This window comes from Corapipo altera, unplaced genomic scaffold (assembly GCF_003945725.1).
Source record: "Corapipo altera isolate COAL_440 unplaced genomic scaffold, ASM394572v1 23, whole genome shotgun sequence".
Classification (NCBI taxonomy): domain Eukaryota; kingdom Metazoa; phylum Chordata; class Aves; order Passeriformes; family Pipridae; genus Corapipo; species Corapipo altera.
The window spans coordinates 7,108,960-7,132,394 of record NW_020884878.1 but is presented as its reverse complement, the minus strand read 5'-3'; the positions used below and the strand labels follow the sequence as shown (position 1 = coordinate 7,132,394).

Genomic DNA, 23,435 nt, shown 5'->3' with positions numbered 1-23,435 from the left:
CTATTCAGAATCTGTGCTCTTGCATAGCAATTATGGAGCACCATGTTTCCACTGCAGTACCAGTTTTATACCAAACCTACCTGTAAAGAGGTCATATCGACCTTCCCCCATTTCAGAGCTGGCTGCTATACACAGGGACATTCAACATCCAGTCTGACTGGCAAACAGGTAATTTTGGACAACTGACCCTTACTAGCTCACTCTGGGAGCAATCTGAAGTCTACCTGGAAGAGGGTTAGAAGGCACCTTGTTTCAGTACTTGAAAGGCACTGGACATCAAAACAAGGACCAGGTACATCAGATGATAAAAGTCAACACCTAAAAGGGTAGGAAGAGAGGTCAAAACCAGTTTCAATTAAGGTTTTAGAAGATAATAATAAAAAAGTAAAACCAAAGAAGTTTGATACAGACTTTTATCTACATTTTTATTACAGTGAGATGAACAAAATAAGCAAATTGAGTAAAATGTAATGAACATTGCCTGATAACATTCTTAGACATTTCACATGTGCTTTTGACAACTAATTCTTCTAAACAATTAATTCTTCTAAAGGCCTCTGGGACATGAACTGTAATTACAACAGATGTAGGAATTCACCAAGGCTTTTCTGAGAAACACTGTCATTTCAGAAGCACGTTGGTATGAATTCATCAGAGTACTTGAAAACAGTGCTTGCTCTGTAAACAAATACTAAATAGTTTTGCTATCACTTTCCGTTCTAGAACTTTCAAAACAGATTTTAATTGTTGTTATAAAATTAATCCATCTGCTTAGACTAGAGTACTGTTCCTCCTACAGCATATTTTCCTTTCCTGAATAACTAAATTAATTCTTAGTTAATGAGATAAATCTTGCAGGACAAATCTGCATATAACATTTTAAACAAGAAATTTGCATGATGAGTTTGTAAAAGCCCTTTTAAATTCAGTTTAAGTCTTATCTTTTATGTATGACTTAAAGACAAAGAATAGACTGCAAGAACAGGAAGGTCATCATCAAAGTCTAAAGTAAAGAGTTAGCTTATTTAATACTTGATTTAAGAAGCTATTTTTTCCCCTAAGAATTGCTCCACTACTTTTAAAAAATAAAATTTTCTCTACTGGTTGTTAAGCCCTTGCTGGCATTGAGATGATTTGCATGTGAGTTATAAAGACAGTCTCTGTGAACCATTTTCATTAATACGTTAAAGTCATCAGTGATGCCAGCTCACACAAACTGTAAAGAAAAAGACAAAAGCTAAGCCTTGCTACTTTCAGCACAAGTTTGAAACACATGCAATAGGACTACATTTGCCTTCCACTTTTATCTTTCCTTGGTTCCTTGCACAAACATAAACGAACAGGTTTACTTCATGTACACCTTGGCACTTCCATCTCGGCAAGGCAGGGTCACGCTGCAGAGGGTGTGTGCTGTGAGACAGAACCCCTGCTGCTCCGGGCAGCACAAACACCCAGCACGTTCTCATGTACTAACAGCCTGATCCAAGGGCTACTGAAGTCAGCGACAAGTCTCATCCTTGAAACGTCTCCCTCAGTTCAAGTGTAATCAGCTGCCTTCAAAGACTTGCAGTGAAATTAGAAGCTGCTTGTTTTTAGTTTTATTTTTTTTTTTTTTTAGGAATACTACAGTCAATTTATGTTCTCTATACTCCACCACAGAGAACCTGTTAAGTTGAAAACTTTGACACCTCATTCAAATGCCTTCCTTGTATTTTTAAACGATTTACAAATACCACACACCAATACCTACATGTGTTATCTGCATTAAATAAAAATACCCTTGATAAGACTATGTCTGGGCTAGGAACTTTCTGTTCTATATAAATATAAGACAGATCTAACATTGCATTCAGCACTGAATATATCAAAACAAGCTAATAATTGGAAATTTTCTTCCATAAGTAGTACCAAAGAGATTTAAGTTCTTTTGAAGAAAGGATATAATTAAATATTACTCGAGGTATTGTAACAAAGTATATTTTCTCACTGCAATACATCCTAAAATAATTATCCCTAGTTTAAACAAGCTGGTGCAGTAAAAGAGAACAGACAGTACAAGAAGTATCCCTGTGTCCAGTGTCACTTAATTTTCAAAGCATGATTTAACACTTGGTATTTATAACTAGACACTAAAATTTGCATTTCTATACTATCTTCCACCTGAGAATATGAAGGAACTTTGCAACCTCATGATAACCTCCTCTCTCCAGAGGCACTCAGATCAGTAAACAGCAGCAGAAACAAAAGTAAAGTGAGATTTCTGCAACTTGCCCAAGATCAAACAGGAAGATAACAGCAGAACAAGACTGATATTCTTTCTCCTGTGTTCAACTCACAGATGTCCATTCTTTCTGTATTGATCCCACTTTGTAACACTAACTAGCCTTTTGTGTGCAGCATGTTCCCAGCAGCCCAAAAGAACATGCAGTCTAGTAAACCAAGGTACACAGTACAAAAGAAAATGGAGCTACTACTTATTGGTTTGAGATATGACCTCTTACTAACATATTTAAAACAATTTCCAAGTTAGCCTTTATCATCAAATGGAAATTTTATTTATATTTTCAACATGAAATACATTTAAATACAATGCTGTGCTGACATACATGCTTTTCTGCAAGACTGATCAATTCTGTCTTGTATATTCTGATTTTAAATAGGTACAATTTTAAACTTTTTCTGTACTCTGCTGTCCATGATAATTAACTCATTAAAAGCACTATTTATAACACTGATTACAGGCTGTACATAACTAGAGGGTCATGACATACAACAGAAGACAACAATTACTTGGGTTTGCATTATCAAGTGCTAAATTACATACACACTTCTTCAAAATTCAAAGGCTAGCTTCCGTGGAGTCATGAATTGCTTCACAACTTCATCTGTGACCTGCTTCCTTCTTTCTTGATGAGCTGCTATCAAGGGCTGCATTGTTTCAATAAGTACCTTCTTCAGCTCCCCTGTGAGCAATTCCCCACTGGTATAGGCCTGTCAAGAAAGTGTTGGTGGCTAAACATGGTGCTATTCACAAAAAGACTCAGTGACCAGTATTTCTTTAAAAGCCTCATACCAGCAAATACAGATTTGGATGTCTTAAAAATAAGCACATGCCTTAGAAGATTATGTGGTATCACTCTGAAGATGCAACTTGTAAAATTGCTTGTTGCCTTTGAAAAGATTAAGGCAGCTGGGCATTTTTGTAAGTTATTATACGGACTGAATAAGCTTCTTTCACAAGTTTAACTCGGAAATCCTGTAATTACTTGCAGGAAACTGCTTATTTTCCTCCCCAGAATCCCAGTTCAAATAAACAGTCACTCTAAGCTGTTTTTTTGCAATGAGAGGTACAAATTCTTATATTTTTTTCTCATTACATTTGGGTAAGAGATTAGATGTGACTGAAATATCCTTTTTACAGCAAAGACACTCAGAATCTATGTTCACACCAACAGTCATATTCACAGCTGGGAATTCATTCCATTGCTCTGATACTGAAATGCTTTAGCTAGAAGCACAGACTAAGAGCTAGAAACCACGGCTGAGGCAGTTCAACTATAATTTGAAATGACAATAAACATGATAATCTTACATCCCCATGTCATCAAGTAATTTGTAACACCTATTCAAGGTGCTACTCAGCAACAGCAAAATATGTTAACCAGAATTAACTGAATTGCAATTTTAGTGGTGTGTTTTTGGGCCTGAAAGCTTCCTCTGGTGCCTTAACTGAAACTGCTCCACTAATGCCACTAAAATCAGTGAGTTCATGTTTTCTAATCAGGTGCTGAGGCACTGCAGTGAGCTGCAAGCTGTGGGCCAGGCTTTGTGCTCTGCAGCAGAGTTAGGCTGATACTGTTGCAGTGGCTGGAGACTAACGAAAAGAAGCTCGTTAAGTCAAATGTGTTCCAGATTTCCATAAGGAATTTCCAACACTCTGCATGGGAATTAGTACCTATCCAACCCTGCTCTCATGTGGGAAAGAGTAGGGGGCTGGAGAAGAATCTGTAGCTCTCAACTTTGTTGCAGCTGTTCCCAGCAGGAGAAAGCTGATAAACCAGTGTGACATGGGTGTTATCTACTGCCTTCTAGAGAACACACATCACCTCGTATAGGTGATGAAGTGAAATGTCTTGCTATCAACCCTGGGGACAGAAGTCTGCCAGATAGGTTTAAGGCAAATGCAACTTATATGAAGCAGTTTTTCCTTGGGATCAATGAATCAATTCCTCAGAGCTATTACATTTCCTGTGATGATAAGAAAAAATAATAAACCAGCAAGCTTTAGACATGAGCTTTTCTAGTTTTGCTGAGTGCCTTGCAATATGGAACAGGCAGAGTGTATTATACAATTAAACCAACACTTATCCTAAGGTGGCCTAACTTGAAAGGTAGGGAAGATATTGTCCTATACAGTGCTGGAGATGCTTATGAAAATACTAGGGATTTTTTTTTTTTTAAGAAGAGATAGATTGGCCTGTGAGAAAGAACATTGTAAACAAACAAATACTAATATTGATGCTTGCAAGGGATAGAGAGAACAAGAATAACACCAGAATTACCTTCCTGGAGAAGGTTCACAGGAGGACTCAGTCACAGCTTTGTTGAGGGCTGAGGTTACAGCTTTGTCCTCACAGCAGGGAATGAACAACACTATCTTCAATTTGGCTACTTACCTGCTTCAGTTGTTCGAGCCTGTCATCATCTTCCAGGAAGAAAGTCAGGTACATAAAAGACACATCAACATCACAGTTCCCTCCATACTTCCTGTGCTCCTCAATAGTATCTCTGCCTCCAGAGAAAGCGTGCTTGTTAATCTGAAACAATATGATGATGCTATGGTATAATTTCTATTAAATTCTGGATTACTTTACTGTAAACAGAGGTGTATCATGATCCTCCAGATTCTGTATTAAGGACTAACTGAAGGGTGAGTGGGACAAGATAATGCAGAGCCTCAGGACTGAAAAAAGGAGATCATCAGAACACATCAGGGAAAAACGGCTACACACATATACCTCAGACTGAATAACCAGTACAAAAATGAAGTGAAAATTAAAAAAAATCCACTCAAGACTCAGTCTAAAAAGTTTTAAGTCCCTTTCACTGAAGTTGTTGTCTATTGGACAGAATTTGCGCTCGCAGGAAATGTACTTCATGTAAGAAAAGATATTTACTTCATCAAGAAATTAATTTTGAAAGGATGAAGGAGGCATGGAAAATTCTGAAGAAAACCTAGAGAGAACCTAATCTCCTCTTTTGCTATAAAAGGAAAGCAAGAGAAAGTAAAGATTACAAAACTCTGTCTAGAATGCCTAAAATCAGACCAATGCCCTATTGTTCAGCCTAAAAATGGAATACTTGCTGACATCCTGCCTCTCTTTTTAAGCAGTTTCCTACAGGCAGATGAACTGTACTGCTGAACAGATGTACTTGCTAATCCCATTCTCAGTAAATTCTGAGGACACCAGCCTATTTTATACATTTATACATAAGTAGAATTCTGAGCATGCTAATCTTCCTACAAATTCAAAGAGAATAAATTGCTAAGAGGGGGGAAAAAAGTATTTTTTGAACATATGCTGAGCTTTCATTTGGCTCTTGTATCTTTTGAGATAGCATAATCAACCTGCCAAGAAACACATTTGCATACGAAGTAGATTTAGTTTTTAGTTCTGGTATCTAGGAGCTGCTATATATTTACAATTTATGAATATTCCTACTATTTGTGTGACTGTCTAGTGATTTTTTGCACTTTTTTGAATCTCTCTAACCACCATGTTACAGATGATGTCTTGTGGCAACAAATTACAATCAAAAATGATGCACTGATGAATATTTTAAGAAAGTGAACTGCCATCTGCCACATTACATCTATTCTTATGTTGTAGGACAGCCTGAATAGCTGTCTCAGCATCTATAAAACTAAGTTTTTACACAGTGTTCTGAATTGACCTCTCTCCTTAGTAGATTTTAAGTCTGTATGAACTTTTTTCAATGTTCCTCATCTCTACAGTTTTTCCTTTCTATCAGGTGAAGATTGTTGTTTTACACAAAATGTTTCTTATATTATTTCAAGTCCATTTTTTTTAACATATTCTGGCACCTACTAATTGACTCAGGGTTTCAATGAGTTATCTACAGTATTTCACTGAATTTTTGCATGGAATTGCCCTGAATGGTTGTCTACAGATGTAGAATCTAAATAGCACTTTCTAGGAAAACTAACAGGTAATTGAGCTGTAATTTGCTGATAGGTGGAATAAGAATAGTTTATTAAAATGTTGCCATTCATCTCCTTGGATTACCCAGAAGCTTCTCAGCCTTTCCCAATATATAGTAATTTTTCATCTTATTTTACCTGTAAGTTCAGAACTTCATTACTTAGCAATGTACCAGTAACCTGAAAAACGCTGCATGCAGTAAATTTTTTTTATGCAGCAGTACCACCCTCTTTTCAACCTTCATCCATGACCAGAAGTCACCTTTCATACTCTATTTTTTTATTTATTGCCCAAAACAATATTTGGTCTTTCACTCAAGCTCTATTTCCATAAAGACTTGTTTCTCATGGGCTTCAGAGGCTGAAATAAATCTTAGTTTGTCCTTCATTACTCAACAGTTTTCATCATGTTCACGATTTTTCTTTATACCTTTTATAATCTAAGTAGCTAGGATTATTTTGTTATTTTTCAAGTAGTTTAAAGACAGTAGAATTAGGATTTATGAACCGGACATTAAGCATCTTGGATCTCTTTGCAGATTACAAGCTACTTGCCAGGAAGAAACACATGGAAGAACATTACCAATATTACCATTAACCATGTATTCTATATTCTGAAATCACAGCTTTTTTTTTAAAGCAACTCTGTAACTGTGCAAATAAACTGGAATTATTATAATCTTATAATCCAAACACACGAAGAACTACAATTCTTCAAAACAGTACTGTTTAATCAGTTTCTACCAAAGAGAATGAATCATTATAGATGGCTATAGAAGAATCTGACCTATACACAGGTTTGTCAACCATAAAAGAACTAATCCAAGCCTCCCCAGCAGAAACTACATATACATCTTTTCTTCTTGTTTTGACAGTTATTTCATGTCTGGGTATCATGCCTATAAATCCTCTCCTAAGGACTGATTTTCCTTTTCTTTAAATACCAAAACACAGATGAATCTTTTACAAACTAATCCTCTGACATCAGATAAGAGGGATCTTCCTTTGAACTAGAAAAGGCACTAGGAATACACTCAGATAGGAGAAAATATCCCTTCTAAAACTCAATTCAACATAATATTTATTTGTGAATTGGCAGAAGTAGATTCCCAAGCAGCAGGAAAGGTCTGACCTGTGTTGGAACTGACACTGTGCAAGGTTTGATGCTCCCAGCATGGAGAGGAAGTCAAGAGAAAGAGCTGTTTATTAGGTTTACATTATGGCCTGTTAGATTTCAAAACTATGGCAACATAATATTTATATTAAGAGCAGGAGCCTCCACAGCTCTTATTCTTACACCACTGCTCTGCAGATACCAGAAAAACAAACATAATGTTTGTACTGTCAGACTAGCTGGCAAGGCAAAAGATCATATTTGATAGTCTAGCTAAATTTGCATAACTTGGCCAATTCCTGAAGACGCTTTGCCATGAAATGTATGGGAAAAAGGATTCAGATACGTTCAAATAAAACACTAAAAAATTGCTGTAACTGTGAAGACCACTGAAGGTAATGTCAGACAACTGGCAAGGATATCAAAGGGAGTGTCAGGCAGAGAGAGCATTGTCTCTAGGAGCTGTGGGCCAAAATCTGCAGCATTTGTTTTGGATAAAACTGAAGACTATTTATATTTATACAGTACCTAGAGACATGGTTTAGTGGTGGACTTGGCACTGTTAGGTTTATGGTTGAACCTAAATGACTCTATGACCACCACTCGTTTTTGTTATAAAGCTTCACGCTATCAGGTTTTGCAGGTCCTTACCTTTGTCTTGATTTGTTTGGGTGTATCAGTGAGGAAGATGGAGGAGTTTGGGTCACTAGCACTCATTTTGGTCTGGGCTCCTTGTAAGGCTGGGAAGAAGACTGAGTGAAGTAAGGCTGGTTTAGGCTGTCCAATTCTAGGTGCTACATCCCGTGTCATCCTAAAATAAGGATCCTAAAACAATAAAAACACAGAATAAAGTTGAAAAATATACTTTGAAAACTGATTAGTGCTGACTCATTCATGCCTTAAGAGGTGATGCCAAAAAACCAAAAACTGACCAAGCCATGAAATGTTTCAGAACCTACTTCCAATCTAGTTCATTCAGAGGAACAAAAAACAAAATTACTTTTTTTCTTTTCCATAGTTTTGCTGTACACTCTGATTCCCTCAAGTAATAGGTATATTTACAAAGTTTTACATGAATTCAAATAGTTGTGGAAACTATGCTTAGTATGCCTGGAGATGGATGCAGACTAAGATGGAAGCTTCCCCCCAAAGCATTTTAATAACCAGTAGAGAATCTGAACTAAATCAGTGATGAAGCTGGCAGTGCTGTGCTCTGTCACAGTGATGTGACTTAAATTAACTGTCATATTACTACATAATATTGCGGCTGGTGAATATACTTACACCATCTTCCAGTGACTGTCCCTGTGACTAACACAGCTAAAGAGTCAGACAGTGCAGGATTTGATTCCTAGAAACAGTACTTACTTAAAGTAAAGACTCTATTACTGTCATTTGTGTCTGATGTTCTTCCAGCTCCCCAGATCTTCCAGATCTGAACTGTAAGGGTTCTGCAGCCTTTCTGACAAACTATTTCAATGCTTCCTTATTCTTACTGAGAGAAGGTTTTTCCCCATGGTTCAACAGAAATCTCTTATGCTGCCAGTTGAGCTCATTCCATCTTGTCCTAGCTACCACGGAGATGGACAAAAGTTTCTTCTTACCACCATGTTAGTATGCTTTTGCATAGATGTTACTGTCTTTGCTTTCATAGATGTCAGCTCAGTGTGAATTGAGGAGAGATCAAGAGAGATCCAAGAGTGGCAAAAAGCAGTAATGCATGAATACATGATTGTTGGGTCTTCTCATCTTTTAGATCTTCCAGTTTCTATCCCAGAAAGGTGCTTGCAGGAATGTTTTACACATGCTTTGAGATATCACCAGGAAGCTTCAATGGTACATTACAAAACCAGATTCATGAAAACCTAATCAAGTAATACGGTTTTCTTACCTGATCGATAGCACATGGGATAAGACACTGAATGTTCTCTTTGCCATTGAAGATCTGTGGAAATGATGAACTGAAGGATGGGGCAGCTTGAATAGCAGGAAAGCTGATCTTACCTAGAAAACAGCATGTTTGGAAAAGTTAATCAGCCAACATAAGCTGTGATAAATAGAGAGAGCTTTTTGAAATATGTAAAATGCACAAGTGAACCATCTGGATACTCACTTGAAGACCAAGATCTATCTTTATCAAGCAATGTTGCCTTATATGAGGAAACTTTCTCCTCTTTACCTTTTGTGATGTCAACAAACCTTCAACTGACATAGAAACCAATGACAAAAGGCAAGATGTGACCACAAAGACTTCAGAAATAGTTCATCACTGCATACTCTCTTCATCATTGAACTATCTACCCTTTCCAGAAATACAATTGACTATGTCATCACTCAGACCTGCTTTTTTTTCCTCTTTGTGAGAGAATGGTTACAGAGTCACTTATCAGGCAAGCTTCCCTCTCAGACCTTAGAATCACTGCTATATTCACACTGGACTCAGGAAGCATCTCAGATGTGTCTAGTTTTCTTTTTTATACAGTGCTTAATCACAGGATGGCCAATATCCTTCCCTGAACAAAATCCTGCCAGAAGAGAGAGCAAATAGCAGACTTTGCAAACATGTAATGAAGTCATTATCACAATACCAACTTTTATGAGAACTGTTAAAACACGTAGAAATCTCATCCTTGGTTACAGGGAAGGCTGAAAAGCTGTCACTGGCATAACTACTGAACAAAAATGATGTTAGTGCTCAGGAACACCAAGGATTTAATGACATCTTTACATAGAATCTTTTTTTTTTGCCAGTGTGACAGAAACCTGTAATTGTAGTGAAGTAAATGGAAGACAGCAGTTACCCAGCACCTTGATAATTAGGTTTTTCAGTGCTCCCTAACACTTCTTCATCTACATGTATGCCTATGTGTATTAATGAAACTTTTTCTGAAAATTTGGCATAGAAATTTCTAGGAGACATAACTGACTACAGCTGCAGTCACTGTAACAAAAAACCAAAAAAGAAAAAGTAGCTCTCTGTTTCAAACCCTTCAACATCAGTGTTTTGTACTTTGCTGTTACTAAGGTCAAAAAGGTAAATATCATGCTAGAAATTTCACTGTAAAGATTTTCTATTCTGAAGGAACCACAATAATATCATAGAATCAGAATCAGCCTAGAAACATGATCTTCTTGCTTTTTCTGCCTCCTTCATGAATGCAGTACTAATCTCCTTCAACTATTACTTAAAATAGCTCCATCGAAAGTGAAAGTAAGCATTGCTTCTTGTAACTCATTTGATTTCCTACCAATGCAATCACTGTCTGTAAAGCCAAAGATTCCTTTCACTTGGTTAAAGGTAACATGCTTCTGAACCTTGACAATGTTTTTGTAGAATCCAGGACTTGTCCTATGAAAAAAAAAAAGTGGAAAAATAAAATGAGAAGAGCAAAAAAGTGGATGTAGAAACTTTGACTACAAAAGATGAGAATGTCAAAAAACCTGCAGGATTAAATCTCATAGTTTCAGACTTTTTGTGGCCCATTAAGATAATAATTAGAGAATTTTTTACAAACAGGAATTTTAACTCTTGAAAGTTTAATTTGTTCTTCCCTTTCCCCAACATGTACTACAAATATTTTTTTTCCATGAGTAACTGTCTAAATCCAGAAATATTTAGATTTGGAAATGGTGCCAAAATGCCTCACGGAGCCTGAAGTTCACTTATGCTTCTCTGTGAACTCAGCCAACTTAAAGAGATCATGCCTTCTGTGTTGCTTGGTATCCTCAGTGTGTATCCCATACAGGACACTGCTGCTGCCTGAAGGAATGGTAGCTCAAATCTTCCAGATTCTAATTTTCTACAGGATAAGTTCCCTGGTTGGACTTTCTCTGTCACTAAACACAGCAACAGCATTTCCAAATCAAAAGTAGCTCTGCAACTTCTTCCTTTTTAACTTCTGTTGAGGAGCTGAAGGAAAAGAAACAGCAGTTCTCACCTGCCCTCCTTCAGCCACTGAGTCAAGTGTTAAAGCAACTTTGCTAAGACAGGAAACTCAGGGGGGTGAAAAGATGCAAAACTGCTTTGTAGGCTCCATGTTCTGGTGCTGTACATTACACAGCTTGTCTCTAAAACATATATTCTCTCATCCAAGTCTTTAAGGAAGCTCATCACCCCACACGGAAGAGCAAAGCCCACAGATTCAGTTTTGAACTCTGCCATAAAATTTCTTCCTTCTGAGATGGCAGTTTTCAATACCAATTTATTTTTCTTAAGTCCTCTTTAAACTTTACTGAATGATCTTTCATGCCGTATTATTAAAATAATTGACCACAAGAAGTTGTTGCAATGCCTTCTGTTAATGAAGATAAAGTGTAAATGCACCTGAAAGATTTTGATGCCATCTTAAAAAAAAAACCAACCAAACAACAACTGGAAGTTTCTTGGTGGTTTAGGTATTTTCACTTTAACTGGTTTAACATATTTTTCATAATTTAAGCACTGCACACACAAGTATTTGTTCATATGTTATTCAGGAGAATGACAATAGTACGTATAAAAAGTTAAGACAGCAGAAAAAATAACGTGTTTCTATTTTAAGTGTTATAACACTTGCCTTGAAGCTTTCAAATTTAGATACATTTATTAAAACATTGCAGGCTGTCAGAGTCGGAGAGAAAATCCAGACACCTTTTTTTTTCATTACAACACCCTAAAGAAATTTATACTTACCCTAAATAGTCTAAATCCGAAAATATAAAGGTTTTATTGATGTCAAAACCACATGCAATGATGTCTTTTGCATTTTCTTTAGCATATTCATACGCTTTCTCAACTGTCATGTCCTTCCAAAGGTATTTTTCATCATCAGTTAACTGTATAACTAAGGGAACATCAAATACTTCTTGCAGCCACCTAATAGAAGAGAGATTTTATCTCAAAATAAGTTAATATGAAGATGTAAGTCACACAGATAAAACATTTTTATATATTTAAACAAAAATATATGAAGAGATCTGCTTCTCTTTCCTTTGTATGCATATGCAATTATGTTTATGTGAGGAGATGAAACATTTTATAGAGATTATAAAGACATTTTACCTGGAAAAAAGCCTCGCACTTATTGTTTCCTGTACATATGACAGCAGTCACCAGTTGTCATGGAACCAAAATTCAAAGAGGCTTTAGCTTTTTGAGCCCCATGTCTCTGTGTCCTGCTGCTGCAGGCACCACACACATTACAGAGTAATGTTACTGAGTCTCATCACCGTCTTGTTTTTAAGAACAACAAAAATTCTAAGGAGTGCCACGGGGCTAAGGGAACAATGAAAAGGGCTGTATGGTGATGCAGGGATTATGATCATTTTAGTGAAAAAGTAAGACTGAACTGAGCTCATTAATATTCACCTCACATAATCAGAACTCCTTGCAATGTATCCTTTCGGCAGTTTCCTAAACCATGTTCAATGTTTCCTTCCAAAAAAAATGCTTTGATCAATACAAATGGTAGAAATGGCTTACTTTGTGAACATAAATGGGATAAGATGACCAACATGCATTGCCTGAGAGGATGGCCCTCTGCCTGTATAGAGGTAAAAGGACTTCTTATTTTCATAAGCATCAAGTATTTGGTCCATATCTCTAAAGAAGGAACAGAGAAAAAGCGATACAACTGTTTAGGAAGAAACATCCACAGCAAAAAGCTTCTACTCAAAATCTCAGTGCTTTCAAAGCCAAACAATTTTATAAATAAAATATAGTATGTTGACTGTCCTAGAAATACAGTTCAAGTTTCCTCATTTTTAATTTCAGAAAAGCATTGTCTCCTTCAGTCCCCACAGGGGAAAAAAAAGCCCTCATAGAAAAATTAAATTAAAAATTAAAATTTAATGTTGGAAATTAAAATGAAAATTGCGCAAGTTTTAAAATTACTTCATTGGATAATAACCTCTAAGGCCTAGTAAACCAGCTAGGAATCATTTCCCAGATAGGTTCAAACAACCAGCTTGGCTGACCTCTGGTGGAGGCTGTGCCCCAAATCATGCTCATGCACTTATCTGAAATATGCTACCTGCCACAGGCCAAAATTTTAATACAAGAAAAACTTACCTGTGAGAAAAAAAGATTCCTCTACGTAGAAAGTGGTGAGGTTTTTGCCCAGTAGCTCTTTCTATTCGATTGATCAGATCTGTGTCGATTTTACTGCTGCCAAATCGAACTATAGTCATGAAATGTTAAAAAAAAAAATCAAAATAAGCACAGCATAGCTACAGATTTTGGATTACCAATGGCATACCAATGCAGGTTAAGTTAAAAACACATCTCCTTCTTCAAGTCTCAGGTAAAATGGCTAGATTTTCCTGACTCTTGCCTCAAGTCCCAACAGACATCTCCAGTATTAACTCTATGCTAGGAGGTCCAGTCCATTCCCATGTAATATTGCTCCATCCATGAATTATTACAATTGTAATCTCATTACAGCAGAAGTATTGATATTCCAAGCAAAAAACCATGCTAAAGAAACATATTTAGGTCAATAACTTGGCCTCTCTAAGCGATAGGATGAAAATACCTTTGAGGCTCTGAATATTTTTCTCTTGATGTCTAAATTCTCTGCTCAGACCACATGGTCTTTCACTTCCCAACCCCAAACCCTTCTGCAAACTCAATTCTTCTTTAATATGTATATGATTACAGACACTGGTCCCCTCAAGAGGCTTGCAAAGGTAGTGCCTAATGCTCTTCATGGCAATCAAGTAAGACTTACAACTTGGTGGTTAAGGAAAGGCTGTGATAGAGTGAAATAGCAGTATTTTTCTTATTCTCAATAATTCTTGGACCGTAATAAGCAGGTCAGTGCTCTATGACTTAGACTTGTTAAAAAAAATCCATACAAAAATCTACTCTTTGCTACTATTCTGCTCTATTCAGCATTAGAACTATTTAACACTGCACTAATAATTATTGGAAATGCCAAAGTGTTAAAGAGAACAAAACAGAGACTCTGGATGTAAAGATGAATCTTTTATGTACCAAATACCCAGCTCCACCTATTCTGACTACCTTATTAAAGAGAGATTACACTAGCAAATTTCATGGTTATAAGGCACATGTCTGGATGGAAGAAGCAGTTCCTCTCCTACACTCTGGCTGAAAATGGGGATGTGTGTTTAAATTTGTTATGTGAACAGGTTTTTGTTTTGTTATTTAAACTATTCACTGCAGCCTTTAAACAAAAATCAGAAATCCACATTGAAAGACTGACTCAGTCTTGACAGAGAAGAAGAGTGGTGATGCATCTAATTTGAAGATGAACTTGGACATAAGCATTTCTGCTATTCCAGACCTTCTATGCCTGTTTCAATTTATTAGAGAAGTACTTGTTATTACAAGGCTTTGTATATAGTCATTAAACTTGAAGTTAGTAGGAATTAATTACTAAATGTGAGGTAAAATTAGGCATATTATCACAGAACCATTGAATGGTTTGTGTTGGAATGGACCAGAGAAGTTGTGGATGCCCCATTTCTGGAAGCCTTCAAGCCCAAGTTGGATGGTGCTTTGAGTAACTTGGTTTAGTGGAAGGTGTCCCTGCCCACGTCAGGGAAGCTAGAAATGATCTTTAAGGTCCCTTCCAACACAAACCATTCTGTGATTGTATGACCTCTGAAGGTCATCTAGTCCAACCTCCAACCTTCCACTAGATCAGGTTGTGCAAAGCCTCATCCAGCCTGGCTTTGAACACTTCCACAGACGGGGCTTCTCTGTGCAACCTGCTTCTCTCTGCATAGCTTCTCTGTGCAATCTGTGCCAGCACCTCACCACTCCCACAGTAATGGATTGCTTCCCAATATCTAACCTTTTTCAGTTTGAAACCATTTCCCTTTGTCCTGTCACTCCAAGCACTTGTAAACAGTCCCTCTCCATCTCTCTTGTAGCCCCTTTCAGTACTAGAAGGGGCTATAAGGTCTCCTTGGAGCCTTCTCCAGGCTGAACAACCCCAACTCTCTCAGCCTGTCTTCACAGAATTGGTGCTCCAGCCCTCTGATCAGCCCTGCTCCACAGGTCCATGTCTTTCCTATGCTGAGGGCTCCAGAGCTGGATGCAGTACCCCAGGTGGAGTCTCACAAGAAGCAGAGGGGCAGAGTCACCTCCCTCGACCCTCCTGGCCACGCTGGTTTTGATGTAGCCCAGGATGCTGTTGAGCTTTCTAGGCTGCAAGTGCACAGCGCCAGGTCATGTCCAGCTTTTCATCTACCAGCATCCTCAAATCCTTTTCCTCAGGACTGCTCTCAATTCATTCTTTACCCAGCCTGTATTTGTGCTTGGGACTGCCCTGACTCAGGTGCAAGGGCCTTACACGTGGCTGCATTGAACCTCATGGACCCACTTCTCAAAATTGTCCAGCACCCTCTGGATGGCATCCTGTCCCTCAGGTGTGTCAACCATACCACTCATCATGGTGTCTACAGAATTATGCAATGGGAAACAAGTTCCTGCTTACAACTTTTCATTCACTCCAGGTGAGTCAAGCAGGATATCATAAAAGGGAAGCACTGGCTCATCCACGGAGCCATTAAAATAAATGTCACTAAAAAACATAAATGTTGATACACAATTCAGCAAAGACAACTTTAATCCCTATGTTTTTCGAGTGTTAACATATCTGCTTCTCCTAAGTAAGCCTTAATTACTGAATGAAGTTCTTCCTATCAAATAAAATGTGTTACAAAGTGGAAAAAATAATTATAATCTGGATGAATGCTAAAAAGAGACCAAATGAGCATGAAAACGTTTGATTCAGCACAACAGCAACTGTGCTAAGAGGCTAATCTTACAGAAAACATGAGAATATCCCAGATTAACTGGGACTAGTCATCCTAGAAACCTTTGCATACTGTTGTAAAGAGTGATTAAAAGCTCTCTGATATATAGAACATTCAACTGGAAATGCCTAAATAACTTTATTAAACATTCCCAGATTGCACAACTTCCTTTTCTTTGCCCATCTTCATCTTTCCTGTTAAGAAAATGGGTAGTTTTTCCTGACCTATTTCGTCCTATTTGAACGTTCAAAACATTTCAGGCTCTCTATTCACAAAGAATCTGCCTTCCTAAATAGCTTTATGAATAACAAGCAGCAACTCCTTCACTTCATGAAGCGGCTAGGCTAGCATTCTACTCTCAAAAATTTCCAACACATCACTTAGAAGAAGCAAAACGACTCATCTACCAAATTCACCAAATAAGCAAAAAATAAGTAAAAACCCTTTAGGTTAACCCACCACTCTAGAGAATATCAAAATACATACACACATATACACAGTTAAAAAAGGGCATGAACTGATTTACAGTGAAGTCACGATGGCCATTTGCAGGATGATCGTGAGATTGTGCCAACACAAGTATTCTACTCTTCTTCCTTTTCTAAAAGACTCAGAACCCTTCTACCAAGAAAACAAACCCCCTTCTCTGTAACTCCTATGCATGTAGCAAGATGATGACAGATCTTGCCCACTTCTAGATTCTAATAATTATATTTTTTTATTTCTCTCCCACTAACCTATATTTTTCTTTGCACACTTCTCCCTTTCCAACTTTTTCTTTCTCCTGTTACCTTCTTCAGACTAAGCCAACATGCACATACATTTGATATGATCTTACAATAAACATCAATTAAAGGAATGCTGACACAAGCAACTGTGCTTCCAAAAGGAAATATATGGTTACTGCCACATAAGGGTGTATGCTCTGTTGTCAGAAACATGCTACTAAGCAGACCTCAGCAATGTACAACTGAGGTACTAAATGTGAATTGAAAATTGACAATAATGAAAAAAAAAGGAAAAAAAGAAAAAATAATGAATAGCTCTCTCACTTGTTTCTATGCTAGACTCAAACAAGCTATTAAAACAGCAAACTGGGAAACCAATGAGGAAATTAACTAAACCTCTGTTTCTTAAATTACAAAACTCTGCAAGTTTTGTAACACTCCTGTCTAAAACATTTTCCATTACACTGCAACAATGGAGCTGCAACTCCTCCATTCCAGCCAGCACTTGGCTGCATGCTAGTGTGTCTTCTGAAGAAGTCATTATACTTAATAAACTTCTGCATTAGTTTTGGATCATTCCTGCATTCCCAAACTCATAAGGGATATGAAGAGATGGCAGAAAGAATCCTACAGCCTGGCTAAAATGATCTAGGCTCTAGCTCTTCTGCATCACAGCCACTGAAGATGCAGATACTCAGTCACAGCATCTTCATTAACACAACTTCTAATAACAGCCCTTATGCCAAAAATCCAACTGCAAGTAAAACATTATTTTGAACTTTAAAGTTCTTTGCAAAGTTTTTAAGTCTTTCATAGGAAATCCCCACCTAGGACATTTTCATCTTCTACAGCAAATTCTTCAGACATGGGAATGCTAAGATTAGACATAAATTAAGTGTTACCTATGATGGTATTGATCAGGATGTGTTATGATGCCTTGCTGTTTCTGTGGTCATTAGGATCACTTTACATAAATTCCTTAGTAGCAGTGAAGGAAGAGTTATACCTATGAGCTTGTCATAATCCACGCCTTTAGCGTTTGACGTCTGCACATTCCAGGGATCTACCAAATCCTCATCCTCTTCTTTAGTTGTACCATTGTTTATTAATACAAGATCTTTTGGAGGCAAGCCTGCCTGATAATCTTGTCCTGTTGTTGTTTTATATGACAGTTTTAATGATAATAGCATTCTTACTGCTGCATCAATTTCATCCTGAATAAAGGAAAAAAACAACTGCTTACCATACTTAAAATAGACAATTATATTAATAACTTAACCTTTCAAAATCCTGCATCCATGCTTTGACTTGAATTGCATCACTCACAAACTCTAAGTCTTTATTTCAATGTTTTCATCTTAACATTTTAAGCATAAACTTCTAAGATATTTAAATAAAATATAAATTATTATCTAATTTACTTTACAATGCTTTTAGTGGCTCACCTGGAAATAATTTATTCATTACAATTCATTGACAGATTTGAAGACAAACTCGAACAAAAAGTTATGATTATGACCCTTCTAATATAAAGGTACTGTAAAATCTCATGCAGGCAATAAACAGAGCAACACTTTATTCGACTCCCACTTTTCAAGGCTTACTCCCTCAGGCAATAACACTAAGAGAGCCTGTATTAAAACTGAGCTCTCTTTGCCAACATAGTGAGGACAGAATAAGGAACTTAAAAGTAATGGCAAATTACTAAATTTAAGGGAGATTAACCAGAGACTGTCAGTGCAGTTACAGGAAGTCATATTTGCTGATGCTTACAATAATGCTTGGAGAAAAAGATTTGCATGAAGCATCTAAAACCAGGGAAGAATGGAAGTAATATAAATTTACCTGGATCCTATCACATAGCATGGTAACTGGCTGAAGAAGACTTCTTAGCCTATGTTCTTACTAGAAGAGTAAAAACTTTGCTCTTGCTCGTGACTACCTTCTCCAGGTATGCCACAGTTCACGAAATGAACATAAATCATTTTTAACATGAATTTTTCTTATCACAGTGCAAAATAGATCTCAGAACATTCATATTCTTCAACACTCAAAGACAGACCTACACTGAAAAAGAATAGGTTCAAAACATGAAATTGAAAATACCTTTGGTGCTTTTCCTGCTTTCAATGCTCTGACTTTCTCTCCTTGTTCAGTTACTCTTTCAAACAGCTGAAGAGGACTCAGAGACTTCAAATCACAGTTCAGACTATCAGCCATTGTGCCAGACTGCACAAAGATCTGTTTAGTTACAACTAAATTTATCCAATTCTTTGGCTTGTAGATTCAAAACAGCAGCAACAACAAGGAGAACTGTAGGGCAAAAAGCATTGTGTTTTATTCTTTTGTGTAAATCTTGAAGATTAGATGAGCAGAATAAGAATATAAACACTATACTGACCCCATACCAAATTCTATTCACATCGAATTGATAAATGTGGAGATATTAATACAATGAGCTTCAGTTTCATACAGAAATGGACTGAGACTAACAGGAGTAACAAATAAATTTAGAGATCACTGTTCGTGTTGTTTGTCTACATATTTAACACTAGACCACCTTTTCAAAGTCAAATTCCTGTGAAAAGAAAAAGTAATTGAATATATGTACGATCCAGAGCAACCCAGAACAATTGGTAGAGGTTATCTGATTCCTGATTAGTTAATGTTCCTGCACTGATACCCTGTCAAATTCTGAATGATGAGATTTTTATAGCTATGATACAGAATTTTGTCTTAATATATGTAATAGAGTACTTCAGACCAAAGAAAGATATACAAGAGAAAAGCTTACTCATCTTCTTCATGGCCTTCCTGCACAGGTTACAAACACACTGATGATTAGAGAGAAATGCTGCTTTCTAAAGAATCCTTGGGTCAGTAATAGGCTGTAAATTTGCAGAACTATGTGTTTCTCAGAAATACTCAGGAAAAATAATAGGAGAAGGCTTAAAATGAGGTGTTGGATGAGACTAATAACACAGCAGTCTTCCTATGTCCAACATATCCCTTGATCACTGCAGCTTCCTACCACAGAGCGTGCCCATGCCTCCACAAATGGGCTTCTCTCCCAGACTAACAACTATAATGTTCTATATATTAACAATAACATCATCTGAAAGTTTTTTAGCAGTCTATTAGTTATCAGTGACTTTGCAGAACTACAACTGCATAGTTTACAGTAGACTAACACAGTAAAATAATGTCATTAAAATGTTAGATAAGCATAGTCTCTATTACCAAATGCATTAAAATTATTTTCACTCTACAGCAGAAAAATCTTGGTCTTTGGCTTATCAGTTATCTTCTAAAATGTTATAAATAAACTCTGCTGAACTTAATTGTAATTAATACATTGAACACCTCTTAGTAATTAGCAAGTCAGGAAACCCCTGTAACACAGATTGCATTGAATTACCTTATACCTTACTACATATACCTCCCATAAAGGTGTCACAGCAATTAATGGTATCACAGCAATTTCTCCCTCTGATTTTTCTAAAATTACAAATCGTCTTCAGATAACCTCTGAAAAAAGCCCAGAGTTTTATTTATGTCTAACAAACCTGGTGAACCTGTTATCAACCTGCCACGTGTGAACACTCATTTCAACTGCAGAGGCGTAATTCCTCATTTTAAAAATCCTTATTTTCAAAAGTTATTCATGCTCAGCAGATCTCTATACAAAATGATGAGGTCTTTAGAGTTATATATGCTCTGAATATTCTTCTGGTAAAAATTCAAGCATCGTGCTGCTTAAATATTGAGAACTGAGGACAAACAAGCATTAACTTGAAACGGGAAGGGAGTTTTTATGGTTGTGGTTATAGTGAGCTTGTCGTATTTACACAGAAGAAAATTAGTGCTAAGAATATGTAAGGAGGACACCATCTGTCAGAAAAATAACACTGTAAGTGGAACTGCAACTAACTCAAATCCATTCGGGAAGAACATATCACAAGGTACACAGGGAAGCATCGTAAAACCTGTGGCTGTTAAAATGAGGTAACAGGAAAAAAAAAAAGAAACAGAAGCCTGTAATAGTTGCTTTAGCTGTTCCACAGTATTTCAAAGCCTTCCTTCTACAAAATAATCAGCCTAATCACAACCTTGGTTATATTTACACAGCATATATTTAAACTGCCACTGTAAAAAGCCTTCAGCTGCCTAGTAAACTTAGGAAGGTCAATTTGGTAACTTGCTAGTTACCAAAACACACCTATGATTAAGGCTTTGTTTGTCACTCAGCTGCAATATTCCCATATTTCAGTTTCAGATGAATAGCCTGAGAAAACTGAGAAGTGTATACATCCACTTGCTAATGTGATTTGCTTAGTCTATTAACTCTGATACCCTATTTAGATGACATAATTGACTAAAATAAGACTAATGTGTCACCAGTAATACTTAAATTTTTAACCTAATCTCAATCCCTTCAAGCTTGACTTTTTGCAGTTTGACAGTGTAATTAAAAAAAAACTAATTTGAAGCAGATCAAACAATTCTTTGATGCATTCCTACAGTTTAATAACTTCTTATATTTGGATATAAGTGCTTTCCATTTTTTCATAGGCACAAGATATTTAAGTGGAAGAGAAAGTGTAGAATAAACACATATTACAAAATATTTAGGAAGATTAACACGCACCCTTTCTGTACAAACACGTCAGTTATATTTACTTCAAATTTTAAAAAATAGAAAATATATAAAAAAGAATTTTCTTTGGCGTAGAACAGATTGTGATTTGGTGTTTTAACTTAATCCTTGAAAGGACATTGTTACCGATAGATTGCTTCCACTCAGAAAGGCTGAAATGACAGCTGAAACTGAGTACATATGCTGGAAAGCATTAACCAGAAAGAACTCTTTAAAATGTTTGGAATATTATGGATTTAAGATGAGCAAAGAATCACAAATGAAGATGCATTTTCATTAGGAAGTAACAAAAGTAATCTAGTCGCTGCAAGAAGATACGAAGATATTATGACTATAAAATGCAAAACATATTGACTGCTACATAAAAGTTATCTCTATTTACCTCAGTACTGTCCCTATTCAAGCCAGGAATTCAGTAATGTGCACTACAGGTCTTTATCTTTTGAAATTCATAAATGCAACTCTGAATAGTTTTTAAAAAAATGTTTGGATATCCAGCATTTTATCAGGAATTTTTTCTTCACTTTCTTATTGATATTATGAAAACTAAAAGTCCCGGACACATCAGATACCACAGACCTGGAGTAAAAAAATGGTACATGGGAATTTGAGAATGGGCTATTAGGATATTTGGGACCAGGATCCAAAACGAACTTAAAAGCCTCAGTTTCATGGTGTGAACTTGAAAGCCAAGATTTGTGTGCCTTGTCTACCTATGCAACACAGGTAACCTGTAATGGGTACGGCTCCTATGTCCATTTCAGAACATTAAACTGTTGTGAGACAAAGCTCAAAAATCATCCTTGGCAAAGTTATCAGAAAAGTGCTCTCTTTCCCAGCAGATGACCATCACAGACCTATGACCATTTTCACTGTTTGCAATCTGATTTGGTAAGTTAGAGACCCAAGAATTAAAGAGCAGGGCTTCACGTTATGTTAACAAGAGCTCTTTCATGACAAACATCCTATGAAGGCACATCAGGACTTCCAAAGACAACAGTAACACAGCAGTCCACAAAAAGCTTCCATGAGCAAATGAAAGAATGTGGAAGTAAGTCTAAGAGCACTTACGTTCCTGGAAACTGTTTTGCCTCCTGCAAATAAAACAAAAAAGTGAAATTAAAGTAGGTAGTACCCACACAGAAACACACCTCGAGAAGTACTCCAACACAGGCTGCATTTTGCAGAAGACCTACCTTCCCAGTCATGACAGACACCAATGAAAATATGAAACTACAATGAAAGAGTGTAAGATGACTCCCCAAGATGACAAGAGGACCACTCAACCATTGTCAGCTGAAGAAAGTCCATGTGAATCTTTACTATACACTAGCTGTTATGAGCAAAGCTGCTGTCCAGCAACGGGTCTGCACCAAATGACCCAGGACGCCAGTGTTCCCTGAGCCCTGCAGCATTCCCTGCCACACCCTGCCCGGCCAGGGCCGGCTGTGCCCTTCCCGCGGTGGGATGCGTTTTCCCGTGGCCTGGACATCTCACCCTGCCCTTCCCTTCCCAGGGCATCTTGTCCCGACGCGTTGGCGATGTAGCCCCGGAGGCCGCAGGGAGTAAAGGAAAAGCCGTCCAGCCCATCCACGCCTCGCACAGGGAGGGAGGGAGGGAGGGAACGTGCCCAGCAGAGACCTCTCGCGCCCAGCGCCTCGCACCGCTCACGGGGGTGGCAATGACTGCCCAGCCAGCCCCCCTCCCGCTCGCGAGAGTCCATCCCCGCAGCCCCATCCCATTATATCCCATTCCCTCCCGTCCCTCCTCACCCTCTGCTCCTCGCTCTCCACCATTGCATCACCCCCACGCCGGCACGGCTACCACGTGTCCCGACTGGGAAACACATCCCCCCGGAACCATTGCCTCCCACAGCCCTCCCCCCTCTTCCAGCCCCCAGCCCAAGGAAGAGCTCTCCCCGCCACTCGCAGCGGTGGAAGAAGGGCT

The 23,435-nt window shown here is 37.5% G+C and overlaps 1 protein-coding gene across 3 annotated transcripts; it reads right to left on the bottom strand.

Annotated features, from left to right (window-relative positions):
* Nucleotides 1–404: 404 nt before the first annotated feature.
* On the bottom strand, nucleotides 405–23,352 carry WARS (tryptophanyl-tRNA synthetase). Of its 3 annotated transcripts, XM_027637802.1 has the most exons (12): nucleotides 23,261–23,315; nucleotides 22,560–22,582; nucleotides 18,938–19,144; nucleotides 17,838–18,045; nucleotides 13,387–13,495; nucleotides 12,799–12,918; nucleotides 12,010–12,192; nucleotides 10,586–10,686; nucleotides 9,229–9,341; nucleotides 7,989–8,162; nucleotides 4,677–4,817; nucleotides 405–2,991 (listed from the first exon to the last, which is right to left on the bottom strand). In XM_027637802.1, exons 3-12 carry the CDS (start codon nucleotides 19,049–19,051, stop codon nucleotides 2,833–2,835), a joined length of 1,422 nt encoding a protein of 473 aa, XP_027493603.1. In that variant the 5' UTR covers nucleotides 19,052–19,144; nucleotides 22,560–22,582; nucleotides 23,261–23,315; the 3' UTR covers nucleotides 405–2,832. The 3 variants fall into 3 exon arrangements, with proteins under 3 accessions (XP_027493603.1, XP_027493605.1, XP_027493606.1); XM_027637804.1 differs by lacking the exon at nucleotides 22,560–22,582 and having other exon boundaries at nucleotides 23,261–23,313; XM_027637805.1 differs by lacking the exons at nucleotides 17,838–18,045; nucleotides 18,938–19,144 and having other exon boundaries at nucleotides 23,261–23,352.
* Between the last annotated feature and the right edge of the window lie 83 nt (nucleotides 23,353–23,435).

What these genes read in the sequence shown, in the direction of transcription:
- WARS (XM_027637802.1), bottom strand. Translation starts at nt 19,051, where the DNA reads ATGGCTGATAGTCTGAACTGTGATTTGAAGTCTCTGAGTCCTCTTCAG. An exon ending in TACAGACAGTGATTGCATTG is followed by an intron (nt 9,342 to 10,585) that starts GTAGGAAATCAA and finishes GCTGTTTTCTAG; the next exon opens with GTAAGATCAGCTTTCCTGCT. An exon ending in CCAAACAAATCAAGACAAAG is followed by an intron (nt 4,818 to 7,988) that starts GTAAGGACCTGC and finishes ATATTGTTTCAG; the next exon opens with ATTAACAAGCACGCTTTCTC.